Raw genomic sequence first — 16,017 nt, 5'->3', positions numbered from 1 at the left:
GATCTGGTTCACCAGAAATCAGAACCATAGTTGCAGTGCCTCCTTGCACGGGGCAGAGACTGAAAACCTCCTTGTTTGTTGAGGTAGTGCATGGCCACTGTTCTGTCCATTAGAACAAGGACATACTTCCCCTTGAAGGAGGGCACAAAGGCCATCAGGGCTACCTGATCGCCCACAACTCCAGCCTGTTGATATACAATTGGAATTCCATTCGTGACCAGAGGCCGCTCACCTGCAGATTCCTGCATTCAGTGCCTGTTCTCATGTTTTCTCTGCTCGACCACCAAGATAGGTCATCAGACACTGATCTCTACACCTTGAGAATCTCCTTCACGGCATCGAAGTACTGGGACCACTGACCCATCAACAGCCACGGCAGAGATCGCATTTGCAGTCTGGCCTCTGGCACCAGAAAAATGCTGGAAGCCATGAGACCTAAGAGGCAGAGGAAGAAAGCTGCTGGTAGACTGTTGTGACTGTGCAAGAGCTCGACCATTTTATCTGATACTGATAACTCTTACTTGGGGGGGGGCTTTGCCACCCAAATGTTCAAGATTGCTCCGATGAACTGAAGCTTCTGCGTTGGTGTGGCGTGGGACTTCTGGAAGTTTAGGGAGAAGACCAGCCTGTGAAGCAGGGAGCAGGTATCCTCAAACTGAGTTGACAACTGCTGCAGTGACTTCTCTCAGATCAGCCAGTCGTCCAGGTATGGGAATACATGAATACCAGATCTCCTGAGGTGAGCTACCACTACTGCCATCAGCTTGGTCTTATAAGACATTAGTTGAAGTCTAGTGTTAATCCGGTCAAGCGCATTTGAACCTTTTGGGGGCTGTGGATTAGGTGTTCTATAGTTAGAGAGTTGTTAAGTAAACTATCCAATGTGACATCAGTCCATTCATTTGGGACCTTACATGGGCATTAGCTTGCCGAAAAGCATATTAACCGGGAGGCATACAACAGATCTTGAAAGTTGCACCCTTCGCCAACAGACCTGTGTCTTAAGCGTAATTAGGCCCAATAGTTGACAAACCGCTGAAAAGGGAGTACCAGAGGGTAGAGACAAGACCCTCTTCCATACCATAGCTTCTAATTTATTCCAGTCTAACCTTTCATCTCTTGTCCCTGCGCCATGCTTGATTCTGGGAATAATCATCTGATTATATACTTTAATAGTAGGGAAAAGCGACCATACCTCTTATCTACTGCACTTAATTGCGCAGCAGCAGAAACAGCCTCCACTTTCAAAGTGTTTTTAAGATTGTTAATTGTGGCCTTTGCTTGAAAATCAACCCCTAAATATCTAAAAGATTCAACTACTTCCACTTTTTGATTGTTAATAGACCAACAACATGTTGACCTCCCTGGATTATTCCTAAATATATTGAATATCATTATCTCAGTCTTTGCTACATTAGTATTAAGGTAGTTCTCCTGGCAGTAGCTTGTCACCACTTTCAGTGGTTGTTGTAGGTCTATAGGGGTGTAATCGAAAAGCACTATGTCATCAGCATTTAGAGGTATTGCAATTCCAATACACCCATTTTCGGAAGATTAGCACCAATGTTAAGAAACCAAGATCCCATATCCGCAATATACATATTAAAAAGAAAGGGAGCCAGAACACAGCCCTCGCGTAGTCCCTGTTTGTTAGATATCCACTCCGAGAATGAGCCCGCTGTGTCAGTATTATAATGTAATTTAATCAGTATGTCACGCAGGGCCTCAGGACAAGCCCTCTATGCAATTTGGTCCATAGTTTTGAACGGTTGACACAATCAAATGTTTTACTAATGCTAAAAAGGCAATACATAGAGTTTGCAGAGAATTCACTCACTATCTGTTTTGTGACTAAAGAAATTAGCAAGGAATCAAGGAGGGTGTTGGAACTCTTCATGAAACCTGACTGGTACACATCAAAAGTATTAACTCTGTGAGCCCAGTCAGTTAGTGAATGCAAAATAAAAGTAGAAACATCTTATAAGATGCGTCCAGCACCGAAATTGGGTGATAATTTGTGGGGTCCATCCTATCACCCTTTTTAAAAATAAGAATTATATTTGTGACAATCCAGGAAGACAGGAATTGACGATTTCGAAGTATGTTGTAATGCAGTTCCCACAGCAACCTGGCCTAAAGACGCAGGGCTGATTTTAAGGTGAGATTAGTCAGGCCATCGGGTCCCGTGGCATTCAATGATTTAGTCCTTTTAATAGCTAGAACGAGATCATCCAGATTCATATCTAGATCCAGAGTCGTGAGAACAATTCACTTTTATCAATCTCCAAAACATATGAACATCTTTTTTGTTAATGCTAGTTAACAGTAATTCAGCGTCATTTTGATAAAGTGAATGCTTATAGCTTTTTAGTCAAGGAATGGGCCTGCTTCAATTTACACACTTTCCAATATCCCACAGGGCCAAACATTTGGGCCATTCTCACATCTCTCTTTAATAGCCTTTTCCTAACATGAATCTGTTCACTTGTGAGCATGTGAGGATCTACCCAAATTCAATTGATTAATAGTGGATAAGCCCTTTAGAATCTTCTCACATAGGGGAACAAAGCTGTCTGGCGAACCCCCTTCAAATTTACCCTCACAGAGATGGGACTCCACTAATGTATTAAATCTTGAAGCCATAGCTGGATGCCCCATTACTGCATGGTCTCTTGGTATAGCCTCAATCAAACCTCTTGCTGGCCTGGTAGGTTCCTTGTAATCTAGCCATCTCAAGGAGACCGTTAATTTAAAAGGATCGTTACGGCCCTGGTCCCCCACTTCCAAAGGCAAGCAACGTTTTACTACCTCAGCAGAAACAAAAACATAATCCAACGTTGAACAGGCCAGACCTTTAGACCAGGTGCATTTGGGTGGAACGTCGCCTTTCGTTTTATCATTTAATAGAGACAAGTCCCATGAATCTAATACCCGTCTAATCAGCTTGCCTCTAATTCTGGTTGTCGATAAAATTTTGTTGTTGCTTTTAAAAGAATAATGTACATCATCGAAACATTGAGTATTAAAATCACCTAAAATAATTAAATCCAACTGTTCCATTGCATTAAAAGACACAAGAACACTTAGAATGGTTTCCAGAAAGTAGAGAGGTCCGTAGAGGCAGGATTAAAATATACATTTAAAATTATTAAAATCTGCCAAATAGCCAATGTGAAGTCCCACCAAATTATTTTCATGCCTAAAACATCAGGCCTATCTAACAAGAGCTATTCTATAGAGGAACCCGGGCCAGAAGCCATGCACTTAATAAGCCCCAAAAAGGCCTACCTCTGGGCCTCTCCTAGCAGACTCATGAATAACAGAGTAGCCATCAAGAATCGGGGTATCCAACATTAAAATCTCCTGTAAGCATATTATATCTGCCGGTAACCATTCAATAGAGTCTAAACGGAGATGTTAAAAGCCCTGAGTATTCGCAGAAAATTATGGGGTCACCAGATTTAACTGAGATCGCCAAGGGGTCAAGTGGAATTTATAGGTATTTAATATCCCTTCCAGCAGGCAACTTGTTACCATATAAAGCTTCCAATGACTCAGAAATAAGGTAGTACATTGACACAACATGGGGTGCTTCCAACATTACCCAGTCTTAACCAGGAGTGAGGAAAAATCCAATTCAACTACATTAACCCTTGCAATATCCACAAATTCAACTCTGGCAAAGGGTTGTTGCTGGTTATGAATTACAATTGTCGTTGATGCTGCTTAGCTTTCTAAACGCTATAGATCTAGTGATTTTAAAGTGATATTGGAATTCTTTTTTTAGATATGTTTTAGTGGTCAAAACAGACATGTATACAATATTCAGCATTATAGGCTGAACAAAAATGCACATGCACTTTATTAATCTTTCTTTGCACATTATCTAAGGATGATTAGAATGTCTGCAACAGCATGGTCATTTTGCATATATTGACACAGCTGGAGCTAAGGTTTTTCTTCTTTTGTTTACTTGTATTTATTGCAAATATGTTTCTGTAATAATAATGGATTGTTGTGGGGTTTAAAAGTTTCTTTGTAAACTAATATGCACTTAATCAAAAAGAAATAATAAACACAATGGGAAGCGGCACATACTGCCTGGCGAGGGAATGCAGACCTCTCATCACTTGTAATCTACTTAACTTCTTCATGTTTAGGAGCACCATACAGATAACTCTTTCATTTAGCTCAAGCTGAGTGCAAATTGTATGGACAAAAATAATGGGCTCTAGAAGAAGGAAAGAACTGACCACAGTGTCTGCATTCATGAAAAGATGACAAGAGAATTGAGGTGACAATCTAACATCAAGATGGTGACAGAAGTACTTACCACGTTTTCATTGACAGTCAGTTTTAGCATATCATCCAAAGTGAGGTACTTGATAAAAGATCCAAAGTAGTTGTGAAACCAACTTGTTTCAGTGCTGTTATAGCACCTGGGCTGGGCAGTACCACCTGCTCAAAAACAAAGGTATTCATTATATGATATAATGTTAACTTGCAAGCTGAGAGAACAGTGACTTGCCTTATAGCACAGGGGCAACGCGCTGGTCTTGGAAGCAAGACCACGCAGAGCAACAGAGGTTTGAAACAATGACATGATTGATTTCCTATTCTGTTTCACAATGTTCATCCTATGACAAAATACACACCACCAGGCATCAGTAAGGACCTGGAAGACGTTGCCAGCCAGGTAGTGCCATTCAGTGCTAACTGGAATTGCCAAAGCAAGCAGAAATACAGACCCTGCATTTGTGTATATGGTTCAGGCGTGCAATTAAAAACCTTTCACTGAAGACCCTGATGTGCTAGGTGTAGAAGGAATGATAACATTGTTAATGTGTTGCTAACGTAAGAGTCAATTTGTGTAGTCCTGCACCAGCTAAATATTTCATATAACCGCTATACAATGACTTTTTTTCTGCTTTTCTTGCTGATAGTAAAACCTCCATGAAGCCCTATGGAAGGTCCCGGTCCTTGTAGCTCATCCTTTTAGATGCCACACTTAAAGGTTGGGAGTGTTCATACTTAGATTAAGGAATAGGCCTCCTTCCTGTGAGAGAAAGTCTGCCCTCTGAGGAAGAGGCTATGGGTACCACGTCCTCCAAGCCCAATTGGGGACAATCATAGCTCGATCTGGAGGTGAACAGATCCACCTAAGGGGTTCCCGAAAGTCCAGAGATCTCTAAAAACATTTCCTGGCACAACTCCCACTTGTGGGAGACTGAGCCCTGCCTGCTCAGTGCGTCTGCAGTTATATTCTCTATGCCGGCTAGATGGACAGCCAACACGCACTTCTTGTTCTGCAATATCCAAAACCAGACCTGCATGTATTTGCTGCAGAGGGCCAGTGAACCCACACACCTTCCTTGTTGAGGTAGTGCATGGCCACTGTGTTGTCCATAATTATCAGGACAGTCTTCCCCAGTGCCTAAGGTAAGAATGCCATCAGCACCAGTCTGATAGCCCTCAGCTCTAACAGGTTTATGTGAAGCTCTCTCTCTGCTGTAGACCACAACCTGCACTCTGCCAGATGTCCAAGTGCACACCCCAGGCTTTCTGGTAGGCATTCGTAACTACAGTTGCCTTCAGCCAAGGTTTCCAAAAAGGTTTGCCCATCATCAAGTTCTCCCTGTGGAACTACCGCAGTATGTCCTGAAATACCCTGCTTGGGACCTGAAGAAGATCAATCATGCTTCCTGAGAACAATGACCACTGAGATCTGAGAGCCCTCTAAAGCAGTCTCACCCTCAGTTTGGACTCTGGCACTGAGGAAATGCATGGTGTCATGAGGCCCAGAAACCGTAGGACGGTCATGGCATTTTGGAACTTCATGAGTAATTTGCTGAAAGTGATGATACCCATCCTCGGGTGGAAAAGCCTTTCCAAAAGAGAAGTCCAGGGCCGCTCCTATGAACTGGAGCATTAGCGAGGTGGTCACTTGGGAATTCTTGAAGTTTAGACAGGATCCCAATTTGTGCAGATGGTTACAGGTATGGCTGAGATGATTTTGAGCTTGGTCCGGTAATGAGCTCTGATTAGCCAATCTTCTATGTGCAGTCTTTCAAGCAGGAAGTGGGAACTATAAGATTACTATAGAGGTTTATCCATATATTCATTCAGGATAAAGATTATGTTGTGGAAATAAAAGAGTCAATTGTGTATCATGACTCAAGTTATAAGCAAACAGATTTACTGTGTTGGCGCCATTGTCAGATGGTGGTGGCGCTAATACGAATAATATATCCCTTGGCTCGCCCAGAGCTGTCACAACTGGCAAACCCATAGACGTGTTTGTTTTAGGTTTTTGTGATCAGGGCACAATAAGTCGGTCTATACCCCTGGATTTCCAAACAGAATTTGACCAGATTACTAACTTTCCGCAAGAAATTTTGTCCCTGAAAGGTATGATGGAAAAACTGATATCAACACTGGCATCACAGAAATTGGAGGCAGGAATGGTGATAGATCCCATGTTGCACACCTGTGATTTAAAAATAAATACAAAATCCAGATTACCCTCTAATCCGCAAGTGAAGTTGCATGTTAATTCTTTCTAAGACTACTGCTGTAAGGTATAATGAAGCTCCTACATGGAAGCAACAAGTTGGTTAATCGTCCACTGAACACCAATTTAGAAATACCTTATGCCTTGTTCACTATGATCACGATAATGTGCGATATTCGAATGATCCTAGGAATTATAGGAGTATCATTTATTTCCCACACCCTACTGAACCATCACATAAGAGAGATGAGTGGAAAGGCAGTAGGATGGTCTTTAAATTGGTGGTGGGTGACTATGTACATGGAGATTCACTTATTAACAAATGAACGCACTGGATACGACATGTAAAAGGCTGTCACTCAATTATAAGGGAAGACGTCATGAAAGCAACTGGGCATCATGATACTTGCAATAAGACGAATGGTAATGTACGCTTGGAGTTGACCAATAGATACATGGTGGAGGGACTCCTTTCTATTGATTGAGAACCTAACCGCCTGAGGACTCTGTCATTCAGGTAAAAGCTTTTCCTCCTTCACAGCAAAAACCCTATGATGTGAGTCTCCATGCTGTGAATAATAACCAGGGTAATGGTGGGCGTTTTCGGGGACTATCTTTCAATTCTGGTAATCTTGCTGTGGTTCCATAAGCAACTAATCAGAGAGATGTAGTCCAGATTTGCAAAAGATATCTTGAGCCAGCCACATGTGCAGAACCTAACTCTCACAATCTTAGTACTGTGGATGGACATCATGGGTATCCCTTCCTATGCACTAAAAATCCTCCTGTAAACCTTGGCTGTAGATACAAATAAACTCTAGCATGGAATAATGATCATTATAATTGTTTGCCTCAAAGAGACCTGGGCAATGGAAGCTATCTTTATTGACAGCTAAATCAACTTCCATTCCCCAGCAATTAAAGGCCCTAGGGGCTGACCCAGTGGGAGACTTGTAATTTGGATATGTTTGGATCTATCTCCAAAAATTCAGCAATTAGAAAGCGAGAGTCCCCGCATGTCTTAGCCATTGCCCAGGAGGTATCTATTGGTCGCTAGCATTTACAATAGATCGTGGTAGGTTCCTGGAATGACTGTTTTGTATGTACTAGAAAATGTTATGAGTAAATAGCTCCTGAAATACAAGTGAAAAGGTGTTGTTACATGTCTTGTGATGGGTGACCCAAATGTACAATTTGAACCACTAGAAAAAATTAATGACATCCTTTATGAGGACTCAGCCCTTAATATTCCTAACACCAAGATCCCAAAAAAGGGCATTATTTAGTTCTAGAGGTAGCTCGGCTATTGCTTAGAGTGAGGCTGAGAGCTAAAATTGGTAGGCGCAGGGATGATAATCTTGTCCGACCTACCTATAGGACTAGTACATTCTAGCTATATTGATTATGTCCTAATCGATACCCGCCTCATGGCACTATGTCAAGTCGTTTAAGATTGCATGTGACCTTAAGGGTCATCATGAATACTTAATTACAGAGCCCATTTTGCTGCAACCAACAAAGGACATCTCATTAGAGTGTTCTAGAAATCAAAGGGTAGTTAGATGGGACAATTCAGATGTAAATATTGTTATTGCAAAGTTAAATGACAAATTACTACCAACCATAGAAGCATGAATAGCAAGATGCAGAACTAATAATTGATTCTTTATTCAGTGTAGCAAATATTGCTTTTAATGGTTTCTCCAAGCCATAATCTGAGATACATTTAATGTGTAGGGAGTCCTGGTATGAGCAGGATTGCAGATTTTTGCAAAATAAAGGGGTTTGGCATTAGTTAAAGCTCCCACTTTGAAGGATAAAAACAAGGTACTATCAGCAAGACGTGAGTATAAGGAGCTCATACTTGAGGAAAAAAGACACATGTTGTTACAAACTGATAATTGCTCAAACTAAACTCCTGAATAATCACCCAAAAGGATTCTGGGAGTTAGTAAATAGAGGGTTAAAAGGAATCCATACTCCTGTAAAAGCTTGTATACATGTATCTGTCTGGTATGATTTATGTGCCAATCTCTATCAGGAAGACAGAGAGAAGTTTCAGGAGAGATCTTCTTCCACAGAAAAACTCATTGGCAGCTCCTCCGTAATGTTCTCCATGCATGAAGTCAAAATGGCAATAAGGGTCCAAAAATAGCGGAAGATCCCATGACCAGATGGTGTTCCACAGTGATCTCTGTAAGAATGAAGTTATTTGGGTTCCATATTAATTGAAATTAATCAACGAAAAAAGTCACCACTAATAAAATTCTGCCCTCATGGAGAAACGTGGAGATCATCCCTCTTTACAAGAGAGGTGGGAGGAATGATTCTGCAAACTATTACCCAATCTCTGAATAGAGCGGTTTATTTGGGACTAGGGTCATAAATTCACTTGAGCTGCACTTTTGAGATTAGCTGCTGAATTTGTATGACCTGATGTGCTGCGAGATCATGGGTCGTGGAGGTGTTGCCCACAAACCAGATGGAACCAGGAGAGGATCGTCCGAAACACGATATAAAGAATTCAAATCTTTCTTCTCAAGGTGCCAGATATCCTGGTAAACACAAGTACTATCACCCAATCTCCCTGATGGATATGGCACGAAAAACCTTTGGGAAGTTTCTCTAAAACATATGGAGGATCGTATGAGGATCAATAATATCATTTCTTCTCGACACGCGGGTTCCAGAAGGCGGCGGCCAAAATAGGCCAAACATTTTGGTTGTTTCCGGTCATTGTCATACGTGCTTTAAAAAAAAAAGACAAACCTTTACTTTTGTTTTATTGATCTTAAAACGGCCTTAGATACAGTCCCAAGAAGAGCCATGTGGAGGACCATGGAAAAATTAAATGTATCATCAGATCCTTTAACCGTCTAAGGGCAATAATGCAGTTTTATATGGACAACACAGCAAAAGTTAATCATGGATTGGGGGGCACAAGTTTTTCCTATTATTTTTGTATAGTGTTTTGATAAATAATGGTGTATAATTCTGTGATGAACTGTTGATGATGTGTGATTGTATGTGCTTTTATAATAGTAGAAATAAAGCTAAACAAAACAATCCTCTTGGTAAGGGAAGACGTGAATCTCCCCCTCCTTTTACTGGCTGCCACAAAGACAGCAACCTGGTGAAGGCACTGGGAGCGGAGGTTAGCCCAAAAGGCATTACATGGAAACACATTATCTCCTCGATCTAAATGAAATTAACTCAACCCATGAATTTGATGGCATAATTTTATTTTGTATTGAAAAACCATGATAACACATGAAGAAACATTAATAGTAATGTTCATTTTCCTTTCAAAATTGTCCTCCTCTTGGACACATTGCCACACATTTTCATATGGACCGCAAATAATACAAAATGACGATATTGTCAATTACTAGTATGAGGGTTAGTGTACATTTAAGTGGCAGGCTTAAAGTGCACAATAGCTTGTTGGTTCGAGTTAGGGTTAGAATAAGTTTTAAACTTAGGGTTTGAGTTCGGGTTAGAATAAATGGTCCCATACACAATGGACCATCAGCCAAGGGCTAGGATAGGGTTAGAGTGTGAATCATTGTTTGGACTTAATAAACATAAGGAGCACTAAATAGCGCCAGATGTTACCAGAAACAATATTGTTGGCTGCAAACTGATGCATAATTATATTAATATGAGTAACATATTGAAGAGTCTGTGTACACCCACAATGCAGCCGCTCATCAATGGTCTATGTTTTATTGCATAACCCAGCCCAGAACGCAGAGGTTAGAATTGGCATGAAGCGTAATATAAAATTTCAATTACATTTTTTTCAGAGCATTGACAGAGGCCCTCGGAAGGGTCTACAATCCGCTGCCTACTGCTGGCTCCAAAAACAATCATGAATATGAATGGGCATGGGAAGCAGCGGCCTCCAAACTTACCATACCTGAAGGGTCACCATTTACATATATATTTTGAGGCTCAACATTGGGTAACTCATCTGCCCCCTCCTGCGGAGAGTGGCCACGTGCCCTGTGGCTGCAAGCGCCAGAAGTAGCACAGGCACTGGTCTCCAATGCAGCTGCCCTTCCTCCCGGGCCACTCACTTATAATCAGTCCTGTCAAGAATGTATTCAGAAATATATGTGCAAAGTCTGTATTGACATTGCAATGGCACACCAACGTCCTCAGTGTTCCTATATACTCTCTTCTCTTTATGCTCCCATAACAGTTGAAGGCCAAATTGATACTTCTTTTGTGCTTACTACTTGCAGGTCTCATTGACTGCTCTTCTGTATTCTTCATAAACAAAGCTGAAGCAGGCTGACCCCAAGGCACGCAGACTCCTGAGAGCTGCCACAGAGGCCCACCTTCCCCCACTAAAGCACCCTTACGATTATAATTGGTTATTTATAACGCGCTTAATACCCAGAGGTTTATGAGCGTGGACCTGGGGATTGAACCTGTGTTGCTCAGCGTCGTCTTCCTTCCAAGGCGAGCACATTGCCCCTGAGCTATCCTTCACCAACAGGCTTGATTGGCAGACTGCCATAGATTGATTTCCAGGTATTTGGTATTAATCTTTTACATTGCTGCCATTTAGAGGACAGCAGAGGACAGTGTGCTTAGTACATACAAGCATTTCAGACGGGGCACCATGAAAATGGTGATCAACTTGCCAAAAGTGTACTCGACTACGCTAATGGTCATGAGCCCTGTGGGAGGAGCCAAGCCTTTAGAGTATAAACTTCTAAAAGGCTGCTAATCCTTGGCTGTTCCCTATAACCTCTGCATAGGCTCTGTATGTTTTGTATCAAAAGAGTGCTTTGCCGCATACAATGTCCTCTACAAATCTTAAAACAAATCTGGAAATCAATTAAAGCAATATTATCATACATATCATCAACCGTCAACGCAGACTGAAGAGTGAAATTGTCTAGTGTTTTTTATCTGTCAGAAAGAGACAATCTAAACATACTTTAGTTAAGTCTGCCTTTGAATGCTTCATTAATTCGCTAACAACACAGCCTACTGTCTAGATCGCACTTACCAGAGAGATAACCGTAAATAGAAGAATACAGATCCGATTCCTGGCCCGCAAAAAGTGTGATGTTTTGCTGAAGCTGTTGCACACTGTCCAGAAAGAAAAAATACAGGGAACAATCAAAATCTGTAAATGGTTGAGTATTCGCACAGAACGAAGGCTGCTCATCAGTGATGGGCATGAGGGAATCACTGTCATAAGATTGCACAAACATTGGTGAATAAATAGCAATTTCCAGCAACAGCATGGTCACACTGTAGATGTGCAAAACCTTCACCCCCATTGGTCATACTATATGTTGTGTTTAAGGTGACCATATAGTAACAACTTTATTCATTCGCTGGAATGTAATGGCTGAAACTACTGTGCATGGGCAGCCGAGCGTTGTTATTTTGTACCACAGAACCTGCAGTGTGATTGATGCTTGATACAGAGGGTTCAGAGGGTAATAGATGCTACAGTTGGGGCAGGGGAGTCTACTGAAGGATGTTCAGCATAGCTTTGCATGAAAATACATCTTGAGTGGACTAGCAAAAGGACTATCAGTTATGAGGTCCCTCTTATGAGATCCAAGGCCAATTTAGAGATTAGTTGAATCACTGAGAATGAGTGAAATCTAAGAGAGGGGGACACTTCACACATTTTTGGGTAGGAAGCCCCAGAATGGATTGTGATCCATGCTGAATTTTGGACACTATAATGTCAGGAGGAAACAGAAGGTATGCTTGACATATGGAACCTAGTAAAACGTCTAAGACATCATTGCGACTTTGGTGGTAACGGTAATGCAAGAGGTATTTCCAAACACTGCACGTTTTACTGCTCTGCTTAATTTGGGTTTCGATAAAGAAAAAGCCTACATTTGTGTAGAAGTCATAACCTTCTCAGAAATGAAGTAATGGTGGTGGTATTGCCCAGCCAGTATTACCACATGCAATTGCAAATCAGAAAGGGTAACACGTAAGTAGGGAGAGGCAGTCACTCTATATCATGCAGACCATTAATTACTATTACTACATGCTTTAACAGTAATTCACTTGGAGGTAATAGCATTGGTAAAACCTCCAAACTTGTAATGAGGCTCTAGTGTCAGAAAGGACACAGATGTGTCTCCAAATGACCGGAGATGGTTGAAAGAATAGACAGGTTCATAAATGGGTGATTGAAGTAATTCACAATGGTCAAGAGATTGCTTCAAAGAGATCCCTGACTGAGCATGTGGTAGAATGAGGTTTAAAACAAATGTGCATTATTCCTTAAGGCCTAGTGATTTGCAGGCCGGGATTAACAGGAAGGTCATTCCCTGTTGTAGCCACTTGCCCCCAAGACGCGCCTTCCACCTTTGGAGGTGGTGTGTGGTCTTGTGATTATATATTTTGTACTTAGGTTTGGAAAGGGTAATTGTGTCATGGTGAAAAAGCACACTGTCACTGAAATGGAAAAAGGGACTGGAATGTGTGTGCAAATGTCTATGGGTCCAGGGCAACAGCCAGTTCTTTCCCTCCCTTCAAGAGATGGACATCAAGCATTGATGAGCAGGAGGCAGAGGCAGCTCCAGGGAGCAGGAGGCTTCTGAAGAACAGGGAGCTAGTTACAGCATACAGTGTGCATGCATGTCTAAACGTCTAACATAAAAGTCTAACTTCAACCCGGGTTTCACACTTCCATCAAGTATGATAAGAAATGTATTGACACATTATGCTTGTTTGCACATTCTAGAGGGCTCAAAATGTGGTGATGTAAAAATGAAAAGGGAACTATTTCTAATATAATTCTTAAATTCACTTAAAACGTAAAAACTGAATAGATCTCTTATTAATATTATTCCAATGCAAACCACTCACCTGTGAGGTATTGCAAATTCCAAATGGCACACAATCTGACAATGTGATTAAGATGCATATTAATTGGATCCCAAACGACCAGCCCAGGTGTGCTGACAGATGTGAATATGTGTGTGGGACCAGTTGTCTTAGAATCAAGAGTAGTTTGTAGGGAGCAGTCTGTGCTATGCTCACCAGGCTTTTCAAGGCCACAGGACGGCGCCAATTCCGAGTTATGCTCAATGCGATTGAAAATCTGTAGTCAAAACATTTCTAATGTACAAGGCACAGTGACCGGCTCAGTGGAGAGAAGTCGAGTGGATGAGATATAGGGCCTCATTACACGGATGGCGGTAAGGATTTACTGGTACCGGTAAAATACTGGTACCGGTAAATCCTTACCGCCGTACTACGAGGTCCCTTTGCGGGTTGGGGGATTTAACGCCTGCTTTTTGCAATGGTGGTGGTATTGCCCAGCCAGTATTACCACATGCAATTGCAAATCAGAAAGGGTAACACGTAAGTAGGGAGAGGCAGTCACTCTATATCATGCAGACCATTAATTACTATTACTACATGCTTTAACAGTAATTCACTTGGAGGTAATAGCATTGGTAAAACCTCCAAACTTGTAATGAGGCTCTAGTGTCAGAAAGGACACAGATGTGTCTCCAAATGACCGGAGATGGTTGAAAGAATAGACAGGTTCATAAATGGGTGATTGAAGTAATTCACAATGGTCAAGAGATTGCTTCAAAGAGATCCCTGACTGAGCATGTGGTAGAATGAGGTTTAAAACAAATGTGCATTATTCCTTAAGGCCTAGTGATTTGCAGGCCGGGATTAACAGGAAGGTCATTCCCTGTTGTAGCCACTTGCCCCCAAGACGCGCCTTCCACCTTTGGAGGTGGTGTGTGGTCTTGTGATTATATATTTTGTACTTAGGTTTGGAAAGGGTAATTGTGTCATGGTGAAAAAGCACACTGTCACTGAAATGGAAAAAGGGACTGGAATGTGTGTGCAAATGTCTATGGGTCCAGGGCAACAGCCAGTTCTTTCCCTCCCTTCAAGAGATGGACATCAAGCATTGATGAGCAGGAGGCAGAGGCAGCTCCAGGGAGCAGGAGGCTTCTGAAGAACAGGGAGCTAGTTACAGCATACAGTGTGCATGCATGTCTAAACGTCTAACATAAAAGTCTAACTTCAACCCGGGTTTCACACTTCCATCAAGTATGATAAGAAATGTATTGACACATTATGCTTGTTTGCACATTCTAGAGGGCTCAAAATGTGGTGATGTAAAAATGAAAAGGGAACTATTTCTAATATAATTCTTAAATTCACTTAAAACGTAAAAACTGAATAGATCTCTTATTAATATTATTCCAATGCAAACCACTCACCTGTGAGGTATTGCAAATTCCAAATGGCACACAATCTGACAATGTGATTAAGATGCATATTAATTGGATCCCAAACGACCAGCCCAGGTGTGCTGACAGATGTGAATATGTGTGTGGGACCAGTTGTCTTAGAATCAAGAGTAGTTTGTAGGGAGCAGTCTGTGCTATGCTCACCAGGCTTTTCAAGGCCACAGGACGGCGCCAATTCCGAGTTATGCTCAATGCGATTGAAAATCTGTAGTCAAAACATTTCTAATGTACAAGGCACAGTGACCGGCTCAGTGGAGAGAAGTCGAGTGGATGAGATATAGGGCCTCATTACACGGATGGCGGTAAGGATTTACTGGTACCGGTAAAATACTGGTACCGGTAAATCCTTACCGCCGTACTACGAGGTCCCTTTGCGGGTTGGGGGATTTAACGCCTGCTTTTTGCAATGGTGGTGGTATTGCCCAGCCAGTATTACCACATGCAATTGCAAATCAGAAAGGGTAACACGTAAGTAGGGAGAGGCAGTCACTCTATATCATGCAGACCATTAATTACTATTACTACATGCTTTAACAGTAATTCACTTGGAGGTAATAGCATTGGTAAAACCTCCAAACTTGTAATGAGGCTCTAGTGTCAGAAAGGACACAGATGTGTCTCCAAATGACCGGAGATGGTTGAAAGAATAGACAGGTTCATAAATGGGTGATTGAAGTAATTCACAATGGTCAAGAGATTGCTTCAAAGAGATCCCTGACTGAGCATGTGGTAGAATGAGGTTTAAAACAAATGTGCATTATTCCTTAAGGCCTAGTGATTTGCAGGCCGGGATTAACAGGAAGGTCATTCCCTGTTGTAGCCACTTGCCCCCAAGACGCGCCTTCCACCTTTGGAGGTGGTGTGTGGTCTTGTGATTATATATTTTGTACTTAGGTTTGGAAAGGGTAATTGTGTCATGGTGAAAAAGCACACTGTCACTGAAATGGAAAAAGGGACTGGAATGTGTGTGCAAATGTCTATGGGTCCAGGGCAACAGCCAGTTCTTTCCCTCCCTTCAAGAGATGGACATCAAGCATTGATGAGCAGGAGGCAGAGGCAGCTCCAGGGAGCAGGAGGCTTCTGAAGAACAGGGAGCTAGTTACAGCATACAGTGTGCATGCATGTCTAAACGTCTAACATAAAAGTCTAACTTCAACCCGGGTTTCACACTTCCATCAAGTATGATAAGAAATGTATTGACACATTATGCTTGTTTGCACATTCTAGAGGGCT

The 16,017-nt window shown here is 41.8% G+C and overlaps 1 protein-coding gene across 4 annotated transcripts in view; it reads right to left on the bottom strand.

The window, feature by feature from the left end:
- The window catches only part of LOC138569359 (uncharacterized), a 1,262,132-nt gene that overhangs the window by 229,654 nt on the left and 1,016,461 nt on the right, over positions 1-16,017 (bottom strand). For all 4 annotated transcript variants that reach the window (XM_069647272.1, XM_069647275.1, XM_069647274.1 and 1 more), the window contains 2 exons: positions 11,535-11,617; positions 4,334-4,458 (listed from right to left, as the gene is read on the bottom strand). In XM_069647272.1, the coding sequence (XP_069503373.1) occupies positions 4,334-4,458; positions 11,535-11,617 (208 nt within the window). The remainder of the gene's footprint in view (positions 1-4,333; positions 4,459-11,534; positions 11,618-16,017) is intronic.

Source organism: Ambystoma mexicanum, chromosome 2q (assembly GCF_040938575.1).
Source record: "Ambystoma mexicanum isolate Mex_15411 chromosome 2q, UKY_AmexF1_1, whole genome shotgun sequence".
NCBI classification, from domain to species: domain Eukaryota; kingdom Metazoa; phylum Chordata; class Amphibia; order Caudata; family Ambystomatidae; genus Ambystoma; species Ambystoma mexicanum.
This window is presented reverse-complemented; position numbering and strand designations above follow the sequence as displayed.